Raw genomic sequence first — 27,402 nt, forward strand, 5'->3', positions numbered from 1 at the left:
AGATAGTGCCATTGCATAAGAGCGGTAGCAGACTGGAAGTGTCTAATTATAGGCCAGTTTGTGTGTCATCAGTAGTTAGTAAGATCTTGGAGAAAGTAGTGAAGGACCATATACAGCATTGAGCAGATGAGGGTAATGTTATCTGTGAGAGTCAACATAGATTTGTGAAGGGGCACTCTTGTTTTAGTAATATGCTAGCCTTTTATGATAAAGTTACAAGAGCATTAGATGAGTGAAAGGTATATACTGCCATTTTCTTAGACTTAGTGAAGGCATTTGACAGGGTGCCACTAAATATCAGCTTATTTAATGATAAGCTGATATTTAAATTGCAGCACACGGGTCTAGATGTCAGATTGGTCAACTGGATTCAGGATTGGCTGTCTGATAGGTATCAGAGAGTTGTGTATGGTGGGGCAGTTTCAAGGAAGCAGAGGGTTGCAAGTGGGGTCCCACAGGGCTCAGTACTGGGACTTATATTGTTTAACCTTTATATCAATGACATTGCCAGTGGATTGCAAGGGAATATTCAGTTGTTTGCAGATGATGCGAAGCTGGGGAGGATTATTAGTAATAGTGCAGATGTGGCAGCCCTGCAAGAGGATTTGAATAAGCTAGATAGATGAGCAAATGAATGGGGCTGTCAGTTTAATGCAGCAAAATGTAAGGTCTTGAGGTTTGGGAAACATCAATGGGACACTGCATACTCTATGGGAGGAGTTATACTGGAGGAAGTAGGGGGAGACAAGAGATCTGGGGTTGATGATTGATAGCTGAAATTTAGGGGACATATTGCAAAGGTGGTGAAGGTAACACAGAGGATTGCTGCAATTATGAGAAGGACACTGACCTGCAGAGATAAAACAGTGATCATTCCATTGTATAAGACCCTGATCAAACCACACTTAGACTATTGTTCTCAGATTTGGTCCCCAGGATTTGAAGGGGATAAATTAACTGTGGAAAAGGTACAAAGGCAGATAACAAAGATAGTTTCAGGACTGTACAATGATAGTTATGAGGATCGGCTGATGGAATGTGGACTGCAGAGTTTGGTGGATAGAAGAAGGAGAGGTGATATGATTGAGACTTTTAAACTGTTGAGCGGTGGTTACAGGGTTGACACTGGGGAGTTCTTTCGCTTGGTTGAACAGCAGGAAGGAGTAATGACAAGGGAAGTTACAAAAGGAAACTGTGAGCAAGAGGGTGTGGAGTGGTTTCTTTGCATGGAGGGTGGTTGAGCCGTGGAATGCATTGCCTGATGGAGTGGTGAGAGCGAGAACGGTCAATGAGTTCAAGGAGTTGTGTGATAGACTTTGTGTTTCTTAGGGGGGGGGACCTCCCTTCGAAGAGTCTTGATAGACTTCGTGTTTCTTAGGAAGGACCTCCCACGATGAGTCTTTTGATTCCATGGAATCCTGAGTAATAATATTTGATCTCTTGCTTCCATCACTCATTGTACGTCCTTCTAGCAACAGTCTCTTCACTTGACACACAACCAGTCCATTTAAATGCAACTTGTCACTTTTGTACAAATCCATCCTTTTCTGAAATGCATCTCCCACATTTACAAACTCCACTCCCTTCTTTCACAGCTCTACCAACATACTATTCATGATTCTTGCTCTCCATCTCAACTTGTCACTATCATACATTGACAACACACTGACCATCTTTTCTACCACACTTATCTTTCATTCTTCTCAATAACCTCCTAATATCCATCCTTACATTCTCCTTATGTCCAAATAAATCATTGTTGAAACAGGCAATTGCACTCTGTCACTTCTATAGTCTCACTCTTGTTCTGTTGTTCCTTCCTTTTGCTTCCACGCTCACTTTTGTTCCACATTTCTACTTCCTTTTGCTTTCTTAGTTTGGTCACCTTTGTTAATTTTGTTAATTACATTTGATCTTTGCACAATATGAAGATCTAGTTCATGTTGCTATTTTGTCGTTCAACATAACCTACAAAAATTTAGTAAACAATATCAGTAACAGACACAGCTCCACAATCATACAGTTATGCCAAGCTATCAAAAATAAAATTTTACTAAAATGCAGTCGATAATTCCAGTTACTACATAAAATTACACTTAGCATTATCAGATGATGTTTCCCAACATCTTGGTACTTAGCAGCCTTCTGCAAACTAATATTTTTAATATATATGCCAAAAACAGCTCATGGGGGATTCAGTTCCTGTGATTGTGAATTGTCTTCTGTAAAGCAACACTATTGCAAAATGTATCTTTTTATGATTGTTTGCAATCATTTCCTTGCTTATTAAATTTCCAGCATTGCACTGCCATTTTCCTTTTCACTTGCATGATTGTCCTAATGACATTAGGCAGTATGTCAGTTTGATATAAACTGGTATGGTGTATACAAGTTTCATCTTATTAATAAGCTACAAATTTTCTAATAAACCTGATGGTTGCAACATTTTGCAACTGTTTTCATAATAAGCGCTTTGGAACACATACTATAACTGTTTTTACATCTGGAGAAAACAAAAACCACCGTGAGCAGTTTTTTTTTTGAAGTTTGCCCAACTGCGCCAAGCAGACTGTAGAAGTAAATGTAAGTCAGGTGGTAACTTGTTATGTCTATATGCAAATGTCAAGAGTATCAGGAACAAAGAGGTTGAGTTTGTTGCTTTGATGAATGTGTTATACCCTAATTTTGTTGGTATTGGTGTAACCTGGCTATCAGATTCAGATGGAGTGTAACTGGGATCAAGAAATAGTATAGTATTTTTAGGATGAGAAGAACAGATAGGAGAGGTGGGGATATTTCTTATATCTTGATTTGAGTCCAGTAGAAACATGAAAAAAGTAAATGCAGCAGTGAGTTTGAAGTTATCTAGTATGAAGTGAAAGCTAACAGGATAAAATATATGGTAGGGTGATGTTACAGACCTCATGGTTCAATTACTGGGGAAGATGATATGCAGTGTCTATTACTCTGATGGGTTCTAAGCAAGTAATCATTATGGTTGACTTAAATTCTTCAAACATTGATTGGGTAACAGAGAAAGCTCATAAGAATGAAGGAGAATTTATTAAACTGTTGCAAGACAACTTTCTCAAACAGAATGTGAAAGAAGCAACGAGAGGTCAAAGAGTGTTAGATTTGATCATATAATTAGAAGGGGACTCAGTTAAGAATGCGACTATTTTGCCACCAGTTGGTGTCAGTGATCACGCCTTACCAACCTGGGAAGAAGCCAGTTATATGGATGTTCCAGTTAGGACAGTTTACATGCTAGACAACAAAGCTGTAAGTAATAACAAACTTGGAAGAACAGTATCTTTGGTCCCATGTATCAGTTACTGAATGGGAAAGATATCAGCAGTGCATGGGAAGCTTCGAAAAGGTTTAATGAGGTAGTATCTGAATGTATCTCTTGAGTTTGAAGAATCAATAGGTTGGGAGTGAAATGGATGTGCAGCCTTCTGAGGTAGTATGAGATCCATAAGATCATGTGAAAGGAATATTGTAAAACTCTATGTAGCTTAGAAATACCATCGATTTTTTACATCGATTTTAACTAATGTCAAGTCTCATGAGAATTGTTACAAAAATAACCTTGTTTGTCTCTATGTATTTTATGTCAAAGATTACCAACCCTATGGGAATTGTAAATAACCCTATGGGAATTGATTGTATTTACTGTTTTAACTAAAGTTTCTAGAATATCAAAAACAAAGGCAATGCTTTGCCATCAGAACTTTGTATAATAGCTATGTATAAGAGCACAAGAAAGTTGTTTATGATTAAGTGTGTGAGAAAATTGTTTGCGAGCTCTGTGCATGAAGACCTTTAAAGCTAGTATCAAGAGATCCACTAGTTTCAGAGAAGTTTCCGCTGCCCGACAAGACAAAGAAAACAGAGTGCACGGAGGAAATAAAAGAACGGGTTGGCCTTAACAAAATGATCAAGGAGAACTGCTGATTTCTTTGGGGTTTACAACCCTTGGTGCAAGGTCCCGAGAAGGCGAAAATAAAAGGGGACAGCATCGTGAGGAGAATCCAGGTCCAGTTGGCGAAAGAAAGAGAGCTGAGATCCAGTTGCCGAGAGAGCAGAGGCGAGGTCCAGTTACCGAAGCAGGAAGAGGTGAAGCGCTGTTACTGAAGAGAGCCAGAGGCTGTTGACGGAGAACCAGAAGCAGTTGGACCCAGAGGACCAGACTTTATGACGAACCCACGCCAGAGAAAAAAATTAAGAGAACAACTGATGCCAAGTGCTGGTCAGATGTCCTAGTGCTGCAGGTAGTCAATCGAAGCCAAAAGCAGCAGAGTGATCTTCAAGCCTGTATGCTGAAACTTCTTGCCTGGGCTTTTGAGTACCAGGAAGATTGCAGTCCAAGACCCGCCAAATATTCCGACGAAACGCCCCCTGAAACAAGACTCTTCAGACGTAAACCTAAGGCCTGAGATGAAAGAAAAACCATAGACACTTTGATGCTGGACCTTAGGAAGATGTCGTAACAAAGCCTCTGTATGTGTCCCATCTTTTTATGTACATTCTTTTGTAATCTAGGAGATATGTCATAGATGGACTGATAAGAAATAGTAATAAAAAATATCTATAAGAGAGTCCTGTGATTTGTTGAGAACTGGAATATAAATTGTAAGATAACTTGTCATAGCTAGCTAATCTTTTTATGAGTAAATTAGTGTCTCGGAAATTTGATTTTTTTAGCCGAGAAGTAACAGAGTAATTATTATTATTATTATTACCAAAGACCTCATGGAGTCAAAGACTCATCTGGGAGGTCCTTTTATCACACACACACATCTCATCATACTGTACTAAACACATTCAAACTCCTTGCAGACACCACACTCTCAGGCAAGGCATTCCAATCACTCACAACTCTGCACGAAAAAAACCTGCCTCTCACTCCCCTACTCACACCCTCTTTATACAGTTTCCAGGGATGACCTCTGGTTCTCCCCTGATTTCCCACTATTCTCTGTAGAACTTCTCCACCATTGATCCTATAACAACCCCTTACCAACTTGTAGGTCTCTCTCATATCTCCCCTCTTCCTTCTCTCCACTGGACTCTGCAAATTACATCTTTTCAATCTTTCCTCATACTTGACATTCCAGAGGTCAGAAACTACCTTAGTCAGTCGCCTTTGGACCCTTTCCAACATCTCTTCATCCTTCTGAAAACCAGGTGACCAAATCTGGGCACAATAGTCCATGTGTGGCCTAATCAAAGCCTTATACAATGGAACAAGAATCTCCCTACTTCTACACGTCAGTGTCCTCCGCATCATTCCCAGAAGTCTTTGTGTTGTCTTCACAATTTTGGCGATGTGTCCCCTAAATTTTAGATCCTTATCCACTATCACCCCCAGATCTCTTATTTCCTCTACTTCCAACAATATATTCTCATCAAGCGTAAATTCTGCATCCCATCTTTGTTTTCCAAATTTTAAAACCTTACATTTTGCAGCATTGAACTCACATCCCCATTTGCTTGCCCAATCACTCAATTTATTCAAGTCTTCTTGCAAGGCCACAACATCTTCACTACTCTTTATGGTTCGTCCCAACTTTGCATCATCTGCAAACAACTGAATATCTCCATCCAAATCTTCGCCAATATCATTAATATACAAGTTAAATAGTAATGGCCCTAAAATAGACCGCTGAGGCACTCCACTAGTGACTTTCCTTTTCCTGGATATTGCACCCCCATACACAACTTGTTGATACCTATCAGATAGCCAGTCTCCAATACAATACACTAATTCTAATATCCAACCCCATCTACTCTAGTTTGACTGTCAGCTTATCATGAGGTACTCTATCAAAAGCCTTTGCGAAATCCAAGTATTTTACTGTGTATCCTTCTCCTCTGTCCAAGGAAGCAGTCACTTTATAGTAATTAGTAAGTAGATTACTAAAACATGACCACCCTTTAGCAAATCCATGCTGTCCATCAAAGATTATACCATTGTTGTCAACTCAACTCTGGATCCTAGTTCTCACAAGCTTCTCCAACAACTTATCCACAACACCTGACACAGAGATAGGCCTATAGTTTGATGCTTGAGTTCGATCACCTCCTTTATGAAGTGGCACAATCTTGCCTTCCTTCCACTCTTTAGGAACTTGACCAAGTGCAATACTTGTATTAAAAAAATATCTCAAGGCAGGTGTTGACTCTGGCACATTCCTTCAGAATATGCGGTGATATATTATCAAGTCCCACAGCCTTATTTACATCTAGTTTACTCAACTCCCCAAACACCTCTTGCTTACTTACAGTCAGTCTCTCCTCCCCATCATCAACTGCTCTCAATCTCTCCATGAAGACACATTCACAAGATTTAAAGATCTTTATGAACTGCTCATTAAGTATCTCCACCACACATTCTGCAACAGCTGTCTTTATACCATTTCCTCCAATCAATATCATCCTTCCATAATCATTCTTTCTTTTGCTGGCTACATATCGTAAGAACTCCCTAGGATTCTTTTTGGCTTCATTAGCTAACTGCTGTTCATACCTCTCTTTAGCTACTCTCACCAACCAAGTCACCCTCCTTGCCTGGTCTTTGTAGACCTCATGAAATTGGTTACTTCGACTTCTCTTATGCTGCCTCTACAATGCCCCTTTTCTCTGTATCGCATGCTTAATCTCTTTATTCATCCATCTCACACCAACCTTATTTAACCTTCTCACCCTTGGAATACATTTAGACATTGCATCTACTAAATAGTTTTTGAAAATCCCCCAAGCTGCATTGATCTCTTTTCCAGCTAACTCCTCATTCCATGCTACACCCACAAGCTGTCTCCTGAGCTCTTCATAATCAGCCCCCTGTAGTTCCACACATACCTTTTCTCACAGGGCCCCTTGCACTGCTGGCAACCACCCAGGTAATCACCTCATGGTCACTTTCACCTATTGGTGGATGATTTGACACCTCATTTATAATTACATCCTCTGATGAGATGACCAAATCCAAGACCCTTAGTCCTCATGTGCCCTCTGTTACATACTGTCTGAGGTAGTTATCCCTCAAAAACTCAAGAAACTCATTTTCTTTACTTCCAGTTGCTATCTCTTCATTCCAGTCTATATTGCCATAATTAAAATCACCCATTACGATCACCCTTTTCTTATTTGCTTGGCTAATTTGACTATACATTTCACTATCACCACCATCCACATTATCAGTTCCATAACAACATCCCACCAAGTATTTGATTCTATTCACCTCTATCTCACACCGTACTGCCTCAAAACCAGTGGCCCTATTTCCCTATTTCCCTCTTACATCTCTACCTTGTATGGACATAACTCTTTCTCTATCATCAATAGCACTCCCCCTCCCTTTTTACCTCTTCTATCCTCGAAACATATCATACCCTTCCATCTCTATTCCTGTCAAGCTGTCATCCTCATCTAACCATGTGTCACTTATTCCGACAATCTTTGGGTGAACAGATGCAATTAGTGCAACCATTTCATCCGCCTTGTTTCTTATACTTCTAGCATTGGTATACAAACACAACAGCTCATTTCTGGATCTACAGCTAGTTCTACTGATACCACTCACTTGATGTGATCTCTCCATGCTGGACTGGGGCCATTTCCCTTTCTGCTTCTTCATTTTAGAACCCTTTTCAATTCCATCTGTTTCCTCTTGATCCCTGGTCATTCCATTTCTTTCCTGCCTACACATGCTCTCACCTCCTCTTGGAGCATGCACCTCTCTCATGCTGTGTACCCCTGTCCACCCTGAGCCTCCCTGTTTCCCTGCTCCTCTTGCACACCCATTCTCTCATTTTCTATACTCATACCACTCACTTTCCCATTCATATCCACTTCTTCAATCTCTCCTGTCTTACTATCCTGCTCTTCCACATCACTCCCCTCTCGATCTGATTCATTCTCTCTATTCACTTCTCTACCTTCCAGCAGCAGTCTCTTGAAGCGACTCAATCCATAACCACTCAAATACAGTCTATCGCTCCCATACGGTTCACTTCGTCCCTCAAACTCATTCTACACATTAACAAACTGTACTCCCATCTCCTTACACATTTCAGCCAGAATATCATTCATAATCCTTGCTCTCCGCCTCATTTCACCACAGTCATACCTAGGCAACACACTGACTACCCTTCCTGTCACACTATTCTCTTTTATCTTTCCAAGCAGCCTCCCGATATTCATTCTGACATGCTCTTTGTTCTCTCTTATATTGTATAGTCATTTAATATTAAAATTGGAAAGTTTGTTTCTTTATATCAATAGTATATAAGGATAGGAAAAGAGAAAAACCTCCCTATCGCTTATTTGATGTACTTTGTTTCTATTGTAAATAAATGTGTTTTAATTATTTGTCAATAGAGTGCTGCGTGATTGTTTATTTTACAATGCGCTGTTCCTAAATAAAAGCGAACTTAAGAGCGAGAAACCAAGTAAGATAGCCGAAGCGTATAGGTAATAGCAAATAGACCACGACTGTTTGTGTAAAGTTTTACTGAAGGAATTTGTGTTAGAGAATGAGAGAGAAATCAACCGGCCATATTACTGAGTTTTATGCCAATAAAAAGATACTGGTTGGGCAGTCTTATCAAATAAATTTTCTAGTATCCATAGGTATAAAACTCGTAGTGCAAAAGGTAGATAAACTAAGTACGCAATAGTAAGAAGGAATAGTGAGAATAAGAAAGGAATATACATATAAAAAAATAATAATAATGGTGGCTTATAAATATAAATAGCAAGAAATAACAACAGTTTACAGTATCATGAGAATAAGAGCAAGAGTTGTATAGAGATCACAGGAAGGGAAAGAATGTACGATAGTCCCATTGCACAAGGGCATAGCAAAAACCAATGTGTCCAGCTACTGATCTATCAGTATATCCCGAGTGGTGGTGAAGATTTTAGAGAAATTACTAAGAACTTACATACAGAAATGGTTGACAGACAAGCTATACTTGGTGAACAATAGCATAGGCTTACTAAAGGGAGTGCATGTTTTAGCAGTTTGTTCATATTTTATAACAATGTCACAGCTGATTTAGGTCAAGGGAATGGATATACTGATACTGTTGGACTTAATAATAATTAATATTGTACTTGGAAAAAAATTACCTTTACTTTTTCTGAAGTCTGAATTGTTATATTTTATTTGTTTGAATACCCAGAAAATTGAATTGATTTTATATGAACTTTTATAGCTCACTACATGTTTTGAAAACAAATCAATTGGTATTATGACAGGAGCCAATCACTTGCTTGATGCAAAATCTCAAAATGTAGACCATGGTATTTTTGTCCAAAATATACTTAACAGTGATGAGCTTGCATTATATGAGATTTCACATTCAGGTGGAATATCAATGGATCCCCAAATATTCAAGTAAGGATATGAAACTTAAATATTTTATTAGGTTTTCAGGATGTTTGTAAATATTGTTTTATTTGTAATAATTATTAAATTTATTATGAAAACTATTCTTTCTCTTCATCATAAACCCTTTACACAATGACTCCTCTTTCCACATTATCATCACTAATAGTCAGCTTGATAAACTTGTCTTACCAGTCTGTGTGTCAGTCACATTGCTTCTTTTGCTTGCCCATACTCTTCTTCGCCCAATGTAAACTATTGCAGCATTATAAAGGTGACAGACCTGACATAGCCTATCCAGGAGTTTGTCTCGGAATCTCCTTAACAAAGGTGGAGAGCACAGAATTATTCCATTTTCTAATATTCTTTTTTTTTTCTTTTTTTTAACCAGAAGTCAAGCCTCTAGTGCTATTTTAAGAAAACTCTGATTTAGCCACATGGCCCAGCCACCAGAGCTATTTTCAACATACAGAGTGATTATAATTAAAGTTCACATTTTGAAAGACTGTAACTAGGTAACTACTCAGTACAACAATTTAATATTCAATATGATGATGTGTGCAGCAATGGAATTTTATTTTGTGTAAAAACCAACGTTAGTTCTAAAAGATGCTACTAGGGTGATACATGGTACTGCAATACACATAAATTATATATGGTACCCCTGGTATGCAGTGAAACGCTATGACCACCATACCATTTATGCAAATGACAAATGTCCCCAATGATATATGCTTTGAAAGAAGTTTCTATAAAATCAGTAGTTGTGGAATATATCAGTTCATTGCCTGTGAGCAGATGTGTTAAAACACAATGTCGCCATTACCGAAGGATTGTGCACTTCTCGTGATGTTGTTTTACTAAAATAACAGCCATGCCTTTGAGAGCATTGCGAAAGTTCAGAACACTAAAGGGATTAAATATGGATCCTATGACTTCAAATGGTTTACACAGAATGATACATTTGAGGAGATAGGTTTCTTGGATGTCAAACCTGGCAGAGGATGGAAGCCCATTGAACAGCAGATAGCGGAGGAGATAGCCATAGCTTTAGAGGAAGAAAGGATGGCAAATGTCATAGGAAGCAATAGCTCACGGCATATTGCACGGTCTTTAGACAAACCCGTAAGCACTGTTCACAAAGCCTTAAGACAAATACTCCACTGTTATCCTTACAAGATTTCCCATCTTCAGCAGTTGCTTAATCCTGAACGGGGTGCATGAGAAACACTTGTCCTTCAGTTTCTTTCTTGGACTGAACTGGACAACAATTGGTCATGGAGCATTTTCTGGGCTGACGATGCTCACTTCCATCTGGATGGTGAATATGCACAACTGCAGAATTTGGGCAATCGCAAATTCACGTGTCATTTGACAGATTCCACTTCATTCCCCAAAGGTCACTGTGTGGTGTGGTTTTACAGTGGAACTTGTTATCAATCCTTTCTTTTTAGAGGAGCTTGATCCTGCTGGTCTTATTACCTGCACTGTTGATGGCCAGCGATATGCATCTCTCTTAGCCAATCAGATGATTCGAACACTTCAACAGTGTCAGTGTCTGGATTCAACAGTTTTTATGCAGGGTGGTGTCCCTCCTCACATCATCACCCCTGTCAAGTGGTTGCTTCAAACACATTGTACCATGGACATCATCAACCGCCATTTTCATCTAACATAGTTAGCATGCTTACCAGATCTGAATCCCTGCTACTTTTTGCTGTGGGGACATCTCATAGACATTGTCTATCGTGGACACATCGCCAACTTAGTGGACCTCAATACAGAATTACATGCTATATCCACAACATTTAGAGTGAAACTCTACGTTCTCTGGTTGAGCATGTGATTTTGTGATTTCAGCATGCTGCCGACAACAGAGGACAGCATATCGAACATGTTGTATAACCATACAACATGGAATTGAGCGCCATGTATTGGCCAATTGGCAACTTTTAGAACTAACTTTACTTTTTGCTCAAAATAAAATTCCATTACCGCACACATCGTGTTAAATATTAAATCATTCTGCTGAGTATTTATCCGGTTTCAGCCTTTCAAAATGTGAACTTTAATTATAATCACCTCTATTTTAGTGATGATATTTTCTTGTGTTCTGGCAGTGGAGTGGATTTTTCCTTCTAACTTCATCTTTTGTTATGTGTGCCATGTATGGTATTTTCAAAAGAATGGAACTAATTAATTTAATAAATAATATTGTGATGTTTGGCATTTCAGCAAAAATTAATGCTGGTGATCAGTGGTGCACCCAGGGAGGGAGCCATGGGGCCCTGGCCCTCCCCAAAACAAAAAGAAAAAAAACACTAGAAAATTTTCCAAAAATCTTTTCCTAATTAAAATTCATGTTTTTTTTTAAATTTATGTTGTGTCTTCTATTTCTATACTACTTATGAATTAGCGGCCACATAAGGTGGGAATACCTGATAGTTCTCAGGAATCCCCTCCACTGTGAATGCAAGGCGAACGAAGTAGTGCTCTTGCGGACAGAGCGCTACTTTGTTTGCCCAAGCTGAGCCAGAGGAGATCATGGGTATCATGTATTGGCGATCACTTCAGATACTCAGTCATGTAAGGCATATTCTCAAATTGTCTACTCAACCCTCCCCCCAAGATTAAATCCTGAGTGCGCTACTGCTGGTGACAGTGATCATGCACCAAAATGCACACTACATATAATAAAGAAACAAATTCCTTACAGAGAAAGGAATTATGTGCTTTGAGTTAAATATCATGCACACTGGTTTATGCTTGTCACAAATTCATGCATGATTGTCATTTGGACTGAAAATATATTAATACCCTTTCACATGTTTCAGAGAGTCAGGGAAACTAGATCATCATGGAGGAATTGTGAGAATGTGTGTGAAAGTTCAGCTATATAATGCATCATCATTTTGCTTGAACGATTTGGGCCCAGAATAGTCTGTTCTGGGCCCTTAGAAGTCATCATAGAGGACGTCCTAGTTTTCTTTTTCCTAGTGGTTTGTAATTTAAGGTTTGTTTTGGTAATCTTTCTGTTTTCATTCTTTCAACATGTTCCATCCATTTATGTTTATATTTTTACATTTTTTTCTATTACTGATTCCTAGTTTAATTCTTTCATAATTTCTTTCTTTTGTGATCAATAGAGTATACTTTGCAGTTGTAAACTTCATTTCACCTATTATTAATCTTTGTCTTTTTTGTTTGTCTAATGTATAATTCTGCTTTGTTTTTTGAACTAGGTTAGGTTTAAATATAGAGTTAATTACACCTGTTATTTCTAAATATTTTGCAATTTTTAGGTTTATATCTTTTTCATTTCATATGTAATCATACATGCTAAGTAGTTAAATGAATTTACCTGTTCTACAATCTTGTTATTATTATTACATAATAATAATAATTGCGACTTTGAATTATCATCCTTATTATTATCGGTTAAGGTATTGTGACTTTGAAGAAATTGTGGTGATTGGCTAATGAAGATTATTTAATTAAGCCATGCTTATCCCATCTACTTCGAAGCTAGGGTTAGCTTTTATGAAGAGAGTGGGATTAGCATACACTATTTATGTTTGGTATTTTTTATGGGTGGAAAGCAGGCATTGTGTTTGATGCTGATGGTTTGCGAAGTGAAAAATAGGTGTGAGTGCTATATTAATCATGTTGGTATAGCTTCCACAGTTCATGGTTTAATGTTCTGTAATTGTCTATGTGTTTTAAATTTTGTGATGCTGAGTAGCATGGGTATGAGATTTGATCTCACTGCAGAACCGTATGAGTTGTTGAAGGATTTGGGGTGTAAAGAGTTGTGTTGGGATGTGTTATGCGATACGTGTCTCTATTGTTATGATAGGTGTTGTTGAAGTAATTCCTTAGTAACATTAAGTAGTGTGTTTCAGATTTTTTATGCTCAGGATTTTCTGCATCGCCATATAGAGTTCGGTTATTGGCTGTTGTATGTGAGGCCTCGAAATCACTGTTGAAATAATTTTCCGATGTAATAATAATAATAATCTATTACTATTTTAGTTCTTACTGGATCTTTCCCTTTAAAGGCCATTGTTTTTGATTTTTCCGTTGATATTACCATTCCATAATCTTTGGCTATCTCATTTAAATTTAAAATATCTTTCTGTAAGTTATCTTCAGAATTTATAATTATTATGTGGTCATCAGCAAAAAGGAGTATTTAAGTTCACAGTAGGAGAAAGTTTTAATACCTTGATGGAAATTTTTATGATTTCATTTAGATAAATATTAAAAAGAGTTGCTGAAAGGGGACATCCCTGTCAGACTACTTGGTTTATCTCTCTCGTACATGATAGTTCATAATTTAATCTTATTTGTATTTCATTATTTTTATACATACTATGATAGCTTTTAGAATATTATTTGGTATTTGTCTTTCTTTTAATACATTAATTAAAATGCTTCTTTTAACTTTGTCAAATGCTTTTTCAAAGTCAATAAATGTAATATGTGTTTCTAAATTGTATTCTTTTCTCTATTATTAATTTTAGACAAAAGGCTGGGTCTATACACGATTGTCTTTTTCTAAAACCATTCTGTATTTCTAAAATAAAGTTTTCAGAATATTTTATTAATTTGTTATTTAAAATTCTGCTGTATATTTTGTAACAGGAATTTAGAATACTTATACTATTTTATTCATGGGTTACTTGTTGAATAGATTCTATTCTTCTATTATTCTAGCCAATTATTCTATACTCTTTTTGGACCCTTAACATTGCAGCTGTAATACTTCTCATGGCAGCAGACCCAGGTAAGAGATTGAGAAACTTAAGACCTATAATGCTTCTCTCTCTCTCTCTCTCTCTCGATTACTGACATTGGATCTCACATAGCGGTGGACCCAGGCAAAAGAAGAGTTAGAAAACTAAGACAAAGTCCTTCTCGACATTTCGCCTTATAAAAGCCCGGACTTTTGTTGTACGCATGTGCGCGTCTCTCGAAACTTCCATATATGGTCATGTATTGACATCTGACCATGACAACATCATACTTTGCATGTCTTTTGAAATTGCCATATATGGACATGGGTTGACAACGTTATTACATAATGATGTCATTATTTTAACACATTATTTTAACAAAGGCCCATGGTTAAGTTATTACAAATTAAAGATTACAGACAAAATTAACATTTCTCTAAGTGCAATCTTCTTAAAAAAAGCAAACATTATTATTATTCCTGACACTTCCAAGGAGTCTGAAGACTCATCGCGGGAGGACACACCTACAACTGTCTCAACCACTACACCGAACCTCTACTACGAATTATCTCCATCAACGCCATCTCCCGCCCACCTCCACCACCACAACTGGTATTCTGTGTCTGTAAATTGCATGTGTTCTGAAGGGCCGATTTGTCTGTATGCGGGATGAAAAACCCTAGTTTCCGGGAGAAAAAAACCCTGCTACCTCCGTATGAGATTGGCTAACTCACCTTCGATTGAAAATCATCCAGATAAAGATTCCTCCCATCGCGACGAGATTCGAACTTAGGCCAATTCCAATTGAAGGGCACAATGTACCGTCATTCTTCCAATTGCGCTACAGAGACGTTTTTATGATAAGTAACATAGTTACATATCATGAGAGATTTTACAGTCTGGTCATGGATGTCTGTACGTCATTTGTAAAGTAGAGGTGGAAGTGATTTTTTTTTTTTTGTAGGGATTCTTGTATATTTTGAATATTTTGCTTGGTTTGATTTTTTTTTAGGGAGATTTGTTTTTGTTATAGTGTCACTCTCGTTGTTTGTTTAATTTTTGGTTCATTATTGAATAAAAGGAAAGAGTTGGGGACATGCAATGAGGGAGAGGCACTCTTGAACATGACACCATACAGAGAGCAATCAGTCTATTTGTCAAAAACTGACCTGTAGTTACATTACATACCACTACTCTGACTCCTTCTCGATGGGCACAGTCTGGCAGAGTATATGGGATTATGCACCAGATGACTGGAAAGCAAGAACACACTAGAAATAAATGAAGTCTTACTGATTATACTATTTTTGATAACAACATCACACAGGCTTATGAAACAAAAATAATATAGGGGTTTTGAAAAAGCTTTAAAAAGGAATCAAAGTCAAGCAGCTTTCAGATGTGAACTGTAGACTCAAATATACAGATATTATTCAGTTAAAAAGGAAAATGTTCGATAATAAGAACCTGACTCTGTAGACTGATTTGCATAATCTGAAGAGATTATTGGTTGATCTGCCTCTAATCAATGATAGAATAGATCGAAAAGAGGAAATACTAACTGCTCCTGGAAAGTAAGTCAGCAAGTGTCCTTAAAGAATACAGAAATATAAGTACACTAAACTGCATGTAAAAGTACCTAAATAAAAGTTATGTGACAGTAAGATAACAAAATGTTTGGGAATCTATTCAAAGATTAGAAATGGAGGAAGGAGTATTGTGACAGGAATAAAGGGTGGAAATTGTGACATTAAAAACAGAAGATAGATATTCTGGTTATCTCAGTGATTACTTTGAATGATTGTTAAATGAGATAAATAGTGACAGAATAGTGTTAGAAAATAATCAAGAGTCATGTAATCAGGAGTACATATCAATACTTGGGATAGAAAACACTGTTAGAATCCTGAACTGTTGAAAAGGTGGTTGGAATAGATAACCAATCAGAAATGCTTGCATATATGGAATATATCAAATATTGCTGTCTTAAATGCATATCTTCCCTGATTTTGAAGAAATGCCAACTTCACCTCTAGGTGGTAATGTCTTTCATTGCCTTGTGAAACCCCACTATCCTGCTTTGTGGAGGTGTCAAGTGCTTCTGAGATGTTTCTTTACAGAGTAGGACCTCTGGTTTCTGTCCTCCCCCCCCCCTTCTCACATGTATTCATATTTATGAATTTAGAGACACAAAACACACGTGTTGAAAAGATTATTTTACTGATTAATAATAAAATAATAACCTGACGTTTCGACCCCTGTATTGAGGTCATCATCAGAAGGATACATGTGTATAAGAACCAAGCTACATGCTGTTGCACTCTATACAGGTAAATTACATCTACGTTGTTAACTAATCTTTTTCTTAGCCTGCCCTCTAGGGATAAAAAAAAAAAAATTACCAATAAAAACTACAATAAACTCTGCGAAAGTCCTCACGTACTAAGATCCTTCTGGAATTATACAGTTTATATTGTTATATTACAATTATCTTCTGGATTTGTACAGTACAGGTTGCTATTGAATGTTCAGGAAAAAAAAAAAAAAATTCACCAAGTCTTCTTGTATTGAGATTTTTCTTCGTGGTTGCTATGAAGGTTGCAGATGGTCCTACACATTCTTGGAATGGTTAGACCATCATTTTTATTCAGATTCGGATCATGTTTGAGCATTTCACATGCTTCCTTGAATTTCTGCTCGAACCAGGTTTTGGTGCTGTGTAGGGACTTGGTACCTTTTCAATCAGTTCTGTGGTATGTTTGGAGTCTGTGGTCAGAAAGGCCAGCGTTTCCAAAATGGAGGTATTTTATGTGTCGTCTGTGTTCATCCTTTCTGATTGGGATGGTTCGCCCTGTTTCCCCTATGTATGGTATGTTACATGTGCAATCTATTTTGCAAACCCCCTAGGTGGGCTAGGTGTGGCAGGGGATCCTTGGAAGAACTGGGTAGGTGTCTTAATTTTGTCGGGGGTTTAAAGGTGGTTTTGATGTTGTATTTGTGTAGTGTTCTGTCTATTTTTCTGAAATGCTTCTAACATATGGTATAGCAATAGCATTCTTGAAATCTTTTTTGTTATTAGTGGTATCTTTGTGGAGGATCTTGTGAATAATTTTTATACTGTATCCATTTTTTATAAAGGTATGTTTGATGGTCTCATATTCATATTTAAGAACTTGTTCATTTGAACAAATGAACAATGAATGGTTTGAGCTCTGTGTTTAAGGGTGTTTATGACCCCTAGTTTTAGTGTTGGGTGGTGATAAGAAGTTTTGTGTATGTACTGGCCTGTGTGTGTAGGTTTGTGGTAAACTGAGAAGGAGAGACAGCCTGAGGGAAGACGTGTGACAAATGTGTCTAGGAACGGAAGAGAGTTGTTTTTTTCTATTTCAATGGTGAATTGGATGCGTTGGTTTCTTCTGGTGGCTAAGGAATGTATCTAGTGCTTTGTGGCTGTGGGGCCAGATGGCGAAAATATCGTCGACGTATCTGAGCCAAATTTTGGGCTTTAGGCACGCCGATTCTAGAGCTCGTTGCTCAAAGTCTTCCATATAAAAGTTCGCTAATGGGGGGGAAAGTGGTGAGCCCATGGCTGTACCCTCTTTTTGAAGGTAAAAATTGTTTTGCAACACGAAATATCTGGAGCGGAGTACGTGGGCAAAGAGGGCAATTAATCAACAAATTCGGAGGTAAAATAGCCATTCGGCTTATTATCTTTGTAGTTAACAATATAGAGTACGCGCTTTGTCAATTCGATAGTAGAGGTATGTAAGTTTCTGTTCACTTAAAACCTTGATATTCCAGGTCTACCTATTCACTGATGAGACCTCAAAAAAGGTTGAAACCGGTCTGGGTAGTGACCTCTTCTCATAATGTAAAACAATATATATACATCTCTTAGGAGCTGGGTTTTACATTATGAAAGAATATTAAAGTTAGTGAGGGAGCTTGCTCCACCTTTGCATGGAGTTGCCCTGGTGTTATAGTGTCCAAGTGATCATTTACACTTGGTTCTGCCGATAGTTTTTTTCGGCATTGAAACTCTATGGATGTCGATGGATTTCGACCCGAGTTTCGTACCCGACTATAAAATGAAACGGGATTTAACATCTCCCACTTAATCAACAAATTCACCGGTAAAATAGCCTTTCGGCTTATTATCTTTGTTTGTTATCAATTGGCCTTTGTTTTTGGGTAATAGATGCTTGGCCCTGTCGTCTGTGATCTTGTCTAGAATATTCCAAATTTCCGGATTAACGTAACTGGATAGCTCAAATTTTAGTTGTAACACTTTGGCTCAGGTAGATGCTAAGTTCTTTTGTGCCTCATGGATCTGTTCTCTTAACAACGCTTTTTCTAGCCTGGCATAGATACGGAGCGCTTTAGCTGATGTAAATTTCTTCTTTAGTTTAATGCAGTTGGGTATTAAGTTGCTCTCTCTACATCATTTCAAAAAGGACTACGTATCTTTAGCTTACCGTAGAGGCTGCACAGCTTGTGGGTCACATCTCCATGGATTATGATGACTCTTTCTTTTAAGGTTATACGGTGATCAGCATTCATATTTATGAATTTAGGGACACAAAACACACGCTTTTAAAATGATTATTTTACTGATTAATAATAAAATAATAACTTAACGTTTTGACCCCTGTATTGAGGTCATCATCAGAAGGATACATGTGTATAAGAACCAAGATACATGCTGTTGCACTCTATACAGGTAAATTACATCTACGTTGTTGACTAGTCTTTTTTCTTAGCCTGCCCTCTAGTGATAAAAAAAAAAATACCAATAAAAACTACAATAAACTCTGCTAAAGTCCTCACGTACTAGGATTCTTCTGGAATTATACAGTTTATATTGTTATATTACGAGGTTATCTTACAATTGGATGCCATTAAGTCCAATTGTGGAAGGAATCGACAGTCCGAATTACTAGTTAGCCAAAAAACTAGCGGCCACACTCAAGGAATTGTTTGGTCATTCCCCTTCCTACATAAAAAATACACAACAATTCATAAACAAAATTAAAAACATTACACTCAACGACCAAGATCTATTAGTCAGCTTTGACATAACTTCCCTTTTCACCAATGTCCCAATCAATGATACAATCTTACTCTTACAGAACATATTTCCTAACGACATCACGGCAATCTTTGCCCACGTACTCTGCTCCGTATATTTTGTATGGCAAAACAATTTTTACCTTCAAAAAGAGGGTACAGCCATGGGCTCACCCACCCCCCCAATAGCGAACTTTTATATGGAAGATTTTGAGCAACGAGCTCTAGAATTGGCGTGCCTAAAGCCCAAAATTTGGCTCAGATACGTCGACGATATTTTTGCCATTTGGCCCCACGGCCGCCAAGCATTAGATACATTCCTTATCCACCTGAACAAACAACACAAACACATCCAATTTGCACCATTGAAATAGAAAAAAAAAAACTCTCTTCCGTTCCTGGACACAATTGTCACACAACTTCCTTCAGGCTGTCTCTCCTTCTCAGTTTACCGCAAACCTACACACACAGGCCAGTACATACACAAAACTTCTCATCACCACCCAACACAAAAACTAGGAGTCATAAGCACCATTAAACACAGAGCTCAAACCATTTGTTCAAATGAACAAGCTCTTAACCATCAAACATACCTTTATAAAAAACATACAGTATAAAATCCATTCACAAGATCCTCCACAAAGATACCACTAATAACAAAAAAGATTTCAAGAATGTGCTATTGCTATTCCATATGTTAGAGGCATTTCAGAAAAAATAGACAGAACACTACACAAATACAACATCAAAACCACCATTAAACCCCCGACAAAATTAAGACACCAACTCAGTTCTTCCAAGGATCCCCTGCCACACCTAGCCCACCCAGGAGTTTGCAAAATAGATTGCACATGTAACATACCATACATAGGGGAAATAGGGTGAACCATCCCAATTAGAAAGGATGAACACAAACTACACATAAAATACCTCCATTTTGGAAAAACCGGCCTTTCTGACTACGCACTCTAAGCATACCACAGAATTGATTGGAAAGGTACCAAGTCCCTACACCGCACCAAAACCTGGTTCGAGCAGAAGTTCAAGGAAGCATGTGAAATGCTCAAACATGATCCGAATCTGAATAAAAATGATGGTTTAACAATTCCAAGAATGTGGAGGACCCATCTGCAACCGTCATAGCAACCACGAAGAAAAATCTCAATACAAGAAGACTTGGTGAAGTGTTTTTTTTTCCTGAACATTCAATAGCAACCTGTACTGTACAAATCCAGTACTAATATAGATAATCGTAATATAACAATATAAACTGAATAATTCCAGAAGAATCCTAGTGTGCGAGGACTTTAGCAGAGTTTATTGTAGTTTTTATTGGTAATTTTTTTTTATCGCTAGAGGGCAGGCTAAAAAAAAGATTAGTTAACAACGTAGATGTAATTTACCTGTATAATAGCATGTAGCTTGGTTCCTATACACATGTATCCTTCTGATGATGACCTCAATACAGGGGTCAAAACGTTAAGTTATTATTTTATTATTAATCAGTAAAATAATCATTTTAAAAGCGTGTGTTTTGTGTCCCTAAATTCATAAATATGAATGCTGATCACCATGCAACCTTAGAAGAAAGAGTCATCATAATCCATGGAGATGTGACCCACAAGCTGTGCAGCCTCTACGGTAAGCTAAAGATACGTAGTTCCATGTTAATTAATCGACTAGCCTTTTTGAAACGATGTGGAGACAGCAACTTAATACCCAACTGCATTAAACTAAAGAAGAAATTTACATCAGCTAAAGTGCTCCGTATCTATGCTAGGCTAGAAAAATCGTTGTTAAGAGAACAGATCCACGAGGCGCGAAAGAACTTAGCATCTACCCAAGCCAAAGTGTTACAACTAAAATTTTAGCTATCCAGTTACATTAATCCCGAAATTTGTAATATTCTAGACAAGATCGCAGAGGAAGCAAAGAACAATTAATAACAAAGTTTCAAGCATTAAAACTACAGGAAAGCGCAAGACAATTACGATGCCATAACGAAAGGAGTAGCCAATCACCCACAAACGCAGTTAGGAGCAGCCAACCACCATCGGACCACTGTCTGGTTATCAACAAATCGGATTACAACCTCAACCAAAGTGAATCTCGCTACTGGAGAAAGGTTTAAATTACGCCATTGCTCCGAGGTCGGTAAATAAACTAGATATAATATATCATATTGAGAGAGGTTTAAGATCCCTCCGCGCCAATTTCGCTGACAAAATAAGGATGGAAACTGCCTATTTACTAAATTCAACCAAAAAATTAAACAGCAACCTAAACAAAGCGGAAAAACTGGCCCTCAAATCCCTAAAATATAACCGTGACATTATTATCACAAAAGCAGATAAAGGGATTATAATAAATTTAGTTTAATCCTTTATCCAAGTGTGAGCAAACAAAGTTTGCGCCTGAAAGTATCTTCAGGACTGGGGTAAGGTGGTACAACACCAGGGCACTCCTTGCAAAGGTGGAGCAAGCTACCAACAATCCTATCTCAGTATCTCCCATAATTCAAAACACATCTCCTTGCGGATATGTCTAATGTTATGCATTAAGGGAGATACTGAGATAGGAGTGTTTGTATCTTGCTCCACCTTTGCAACGAGTTGCCCTGGTGTTGCACCACCTTACCCCAGTCCTGAAGATACTTTCAGGCATAAACTTTGTTTGCTCACACTTGGATAAAGGATTAAACTAAATTTATTATACTCTAACCAAATGAAAAATAAACTTTCAACATCTTTCTCTAAATCCAGAGTAATTTATTAAAAAAGGGTGGCACACCATTTGGCAACTCCTATAGGTAGAGATGACCTGCAAATGCTTCTGCCTGGTATCTCAGCTTGTGCCTGGCTCCCACTGAAGAGACCTCGATAAAGGTTGAAACTAGTCTGGGTAGTGGCCCTTCCCTTAATGCATAACATTAGACATATCCGCAAGGAGATGTGTTTTGCATTATAGGAGATACTGAGACAGGAGTGTTGGTAGCTTGCTCCACCTTTGCAATGAGTTTTCTGGTGTTGTACCACCTTACCCCAGTCCTGAAGATACTTTCAGGTGCAAACTTTGTTTGCTCACACTTGGATAAAGGATTAAACTAAATTTATTATACTCTAACCAAGTGAAAAATAAACTTTCAACAGCAGATAAAGGGAATGCCGCTGGACCCTTTCCAACACCCATCTGAAAACCCGGTGACCAAATCTGGGCACAATAGTCCATGTGTGGCCTAATCAAAGCCTTATACTAGAATCTCCCTACTTCTACACATCAGTATCCTCTGCATCATTCCCAGAAGGCTTTGTGTTGTCTTCACAATTTTGGCGATGTGTCCCCTAAATTTTAGATCCTTATCCACTATCACCGCTAGATCTCTTATTTCCTCTACCTCCAACAGTATATTCTCACCAAGCATAAATTCTGCATTCTGGATATCGTACCCCCATACACAACTTGTTGATACCTATCAGATAGCCAGTCTCCAATCCAATGCACTAATCTAATATCCAACCCTATCTACTCTAGTTTGACTGTCAGCTTATCATGAGGTACTCTATCAAAAGCCTTTGCGAAATCCAAGTATATTACTGTGTATCCTTCTCCTCTGTCCAAGGAAGCAGTCACTTTATTGTAATTAGTAAGTAGATTATTAAAACATGACCTCCCTTTAGCAAATGCATGCTGTCCATCAAAGATTATACCATTGTTGTCAACTCAACTCTGGATCCTAGTTCTCACAAGCTTCTCGAACAACTTAACCACAACACCTGACACAAAGATAGGCCTATAGTTTGATGCTTGAGTTCGATCACCTCTTTTATGAAGTGGCACAATTTTGCCCTCCTTCCACTCTTTAGGAACTTGACCACATGCAAGACTACTATTAAAAAAATATGTCAAGGCAGGTGTCAACTCTCTGGCACATTCCTTCAGAATACACGGTGATATATTATCAAGTCTCACAGCCTTATTTACATCTAGTTTACTCAACTTCCCAAACACCTCTTGCTCACTTACAGTCAGTCTCTCCTCCCCATCATCAACTGCTCTCAATCTCTCCATGAAGTCACATTCACAAGATTGAAAGATCTTTATGAACTGCTCATTAAGTATCTCCACCACACATTCTGCAACAGCTGTCTTTATACCATTTCCTCCAATCAATGTCATCCTTCCATAATCATTCTTTCTTTTGCTGGCTACATATCGTAGGAACTCCCTAGGATTCTTTTTGGTTTCATTAGCTAACTGCTGTTCATACCTCTCTTTAGCTACTCTCGCCAACCAAGTCACCCTCCTTGCCTGGTCTTTGTAGACCTCATGAAATTGGTTACTTCCACGTCTCTTATGCTGCCTCCACAATGCCCTTTTTCTCTGTATTGCATGCTTAATCTCTTTATTCATCCATCTCACACCTACCTTATTTAACCTTCTCACCCTTGGAATACATTTAGACATTGCATCTACTAAATAGTTTTTGAAAATCCCCCAAGCTGCATTGATCTCTTTTCCAGCTAACTCCTCATTCCATGCTACACCCGTAAGCTGTGTCCTGAGCTCTTCATAATCACCCCTCTTGTAGTTCCACATATACATTTTTTTCACAGGGGTCCTTGCACTGCTGGCAACCACCCAGGTAATCACCTCATGGTCACTTCCACCAATTGGTGGATGATTTGACACCTCATTTATAATTACATCCTCTGATGAGATGACCAAATCCAAGACCCTTAATCCTCGTGTGCCCTCTGTTACATACTGTCTGAGGTAGTTATCCCTCAAAAACTCAAGAAACTCATTTTCTTTACTTCCAGTTGCTATCTCTTCATTCCAGTCTATATTGCCATAATTAAAATCATCCATAATGATTACCCATTTCTTATTTGCTTGGCTAATTTGACTATACATTTCACTATCACCACCATCCACATTACCAGGTCTATAACAACATCCCACCAAGTATTTGATTCTGTTCACCTCTATCTCACACCATACTGCCTCAAAACCACTGGCGCTATTTTCCTCTTGCATATCTACCTTGTATGGACATTACTCTTTCTCTATCATCAATAGCACCCCCCCCCTCCATTTTTACCCCTTCTATCCTCACGAAACATATCATACCCTTCCATCTCTATTCCTGTCAGGATGTCATCCTCATCTAACCATGTCTCACTTATTCCGACAATCTTTGGGTGAACGGATGCAATTAGTGCAACCATTTCATCCGCCTGTTTCTTATACTTCTAGCATTGGTATACAAACACAACAGCTCATTTCTGGATCTACAGCTAGTTCTACTGATACCACTCACTCGATGTGATCTCTCCATGCTGGGCTGCGGCCATTTCCCTTTCTGCTTCTTCATTTTAGAACCCTTTTCAATTTCATCTGTTTCCTCTTGATCCCTGGTCATCCCATTTCTTTCCTGCCTACACATGCTCTCACCTCCTCTTGGAACATCCACCTTTCTCATGCTGTGTACCCCTGTCCACCCTGAGCCTCCCCATTTCCCTGCTCCTCTTGCACACCCATTCTCTCATTTTTTATACTCATACCACTCACTTTCCCATTCATATCCACTTCTTCAATCTCTCCTGTCTTACTCTCCTGCTCTTCCACATCACTTTCCTCTCGATCTGATTCATTCTGTCTATTCACTTCTCTGCCTTCCAGCAGTAGTCTCTCCAAGCGACTCACCATAACTACTCAAAGGTAGTCCATCGCTCCAATACAGCTCACTTCGTCCCTCAAACTCATTCCACACATTAACAAACTGTATTCCCATCTCCTCACACATTTCACCCAGAATATCATTCATAATCCTTGCTCTCCGCCTCATTTCACCACAATCATACCTATGCAACACACTGACTACCCTTCCTGTCCAACTATTCTCTTTTATCTTTCCAAGCAGCCTCCTGTCATTCATTCTGACATGCTCTTTGTACTCTCTCAAATCATTTGTATCAATTAATACAATTAACTCTTTTGCTCCCACCTCATATCCAATGCCGCAATCACTCTACTCATTTTACCGCCTGGAAAACATACCTTGTGCATTTTATCCTCTAGCACACCTTTAATAATGGAGTCGCCATACAATGCCTTTTGCTCATCTTTCGTTAACTCTTTCATGCCATCATGATTTATTTTAATAGTTTTGACCTGAATTCTCTTAATTTCATTCCGCATCCATTTCATTTCTTGCCTCATGCAATCCAATTCACTTTCCGCATCTCGGGACACATTCTCTCTATCATTAAATCTTTCTAACTTTCTAACTCTCGACCCCCTCTTCTCACTTTTCCTCTCATTCATCCTTCTTTGTTTCCGTACTTTCGGTCCAACATACGTCCAACTTTCACTATCATTCTTCTCACTTTCACTCTCATTTATCTTTCTTTGTTTCCGTACTTTCAGACTAACATGCATCCAACTTTCACTATCATTCTTCTCACTTTTACTCTCATTCATCTTTCTTTGTTTCAGTACTTTCAGTCCAACATGCGTCCAACTTTCGCCATCATTCATTCTTTTTTCGCTATCATTTATTCTTTTGATTTTTTTCACTTGCGATTTCTGCGTCATACCATTTCTACTTTCATTCGCTCTCTCAATTTCGTTTCTTTCCGCCACTCTCGCCTCACTTTCGTCCCTTTTAACATCCATTACGGTTTTCAAATCACTCTTTTTCTTTTTTCCTAATTTTTTTAACATTTTTTCGCCTCTCTTTCTCACCATCCGTCTCTTTCAAACGTGCACTCGCGACACAATTGTTACTAACACTTTCTGTTATCAATTACATATTTGCATTCATCAGTTCCTCATTCAGGTCACACTTCGCACACACACACTTCTTCCATCCGTGCTAAACATCCACAAATCATTTATGTAATCGAAGGAATACATATAACAGACCTCACACTTAACGAAACGACTGAAATCTAAATTAAAATCATGGAATGACAATGCCGTGCCATTTTTTTTTTCCCTGCAGGTTACTAGGTCTAATAATAATGATTTCATAATAAGTTTAGGTAAGAAAAATCCCCCATACTAATAATACCAGTAGCGCACAACGTTTACATCCACTCTTACTCAAACAATTACGCATATATAATTAATTATTCCTAGAATAACTTATCTCAATCAGGAGCTCTTCTTAGGTACGTCCACAGCGCTTAGCTCACTCAAATTTTCGAAGCATTAATATAAAACGTTAGTTACATATACCACCACCCCCGTTACCACCACTTACAGATATCAAAATCTGATTTCTTTTTCTTAAATGAAACTCAGTTGGCACCCTCCACTACCACAGTCTGCCTCAAATCTCCAAACTATATCCTGCATGATGCTTTCTGCAAAAAAGGTGGAACATGTGCTATCGTAAAATCTGATATCCCTTGTCAAAGGCAATACAACTTGGAATTCTTGCTTTTCGATCTGCTCTGGTTCAAGATTTCCTTACCTCACTTTACAGTCTTTATTTGCTGCCTTTACTGCACTCCTAACTCTGACAATCAAGCTTCCCTTTTTGACTATCTATCACTAAAAATTGATTTCTTACAAATTGATTACCCAAATTATGAGATTATTCTCCTTGTGAACTTTAACATCCATAACACAAACTAGCTCCCCTACTCTAACTTCACAGATTACACTGGAAAGGAAGCTTAATCATTTGTCAAGGCCTAACACAAATAGTTTACTGCAAACCTACACACACAGGCCAGTACATACACAAAACGTCTTATCACCACCCAACACTAAAACTAGGGGTCATAAGCACCCTTAAACACAGAGCTCAAACCATTTGTTCAAATGAACAAGCTCTTAACCATGAATATAAGACCATCAAACATACCTTTATAAAGAATGGATACAGTATAAAAATTATTCACAAGATCCTCCACAAAGTTACAACTAATAACAAAAAAGATTTCAAGAATGCTATTGCTATACCATATGTTAGAGGCATTTCAGAAAAATAGACAGAACACTACACAAATACAACATCAAAACCGCCTTTAAAACCCCGACAAAATTAAGACACCTACTCAGTTCTTCCAAGGATCCCCTGCCACACCTAGCCCACCCAGGGATTTACAAAATAGATTGCACATGTAACATATCATACATAGGGGAAACAGGGCAAACCATCCCAATCAGAAAGGATGAACACAAACAACA

At 38.1% G+C, this 27,402-nt stretch overlaps 1 protein-coding gene across 2 annotated transcripts in view; it reads left to right on the forward strand.

Moving 5' to 3' along the window:
• The window catches only part of LOC150107163 (uncharacterized), a 276,832-nt gene that overhangs the window by 32,226 nt on the left and 217,204 nt on the right, over window positions 1–27,402 (forward strand). For both annotated transcript variants that reach the window (XM_090391041.1, XM_090391040.1), the window contains exon 2: window positions 9,225–9,406. In XM_090391041.1, the coding sequence (XP_090247167.1) occupies window positions 9,261–9,406 (146 nt within the window). In that variant the 5' untranslated portion in view covers window positions 9,225–9,260. The remainder of the gene's footprint in view (window positions 1–9,224; window positions 9,407–27,402) is intronic.

Source organism: Typopeltis vanoorti, chromosome 4 (assembly GCF_054136105.1).
Source record: "Typopeltis vanoorti isolate ZY-2024b chromosome 4, IOZ_Tvanoo_1.0, whole genome shotgun sequence".
NCBI lineage: Eukaryota > Metazoa > Arthropoda > Arachnida > Uropygi > Thelyphonidae > Typopeltis > Typopeltis vanoorti.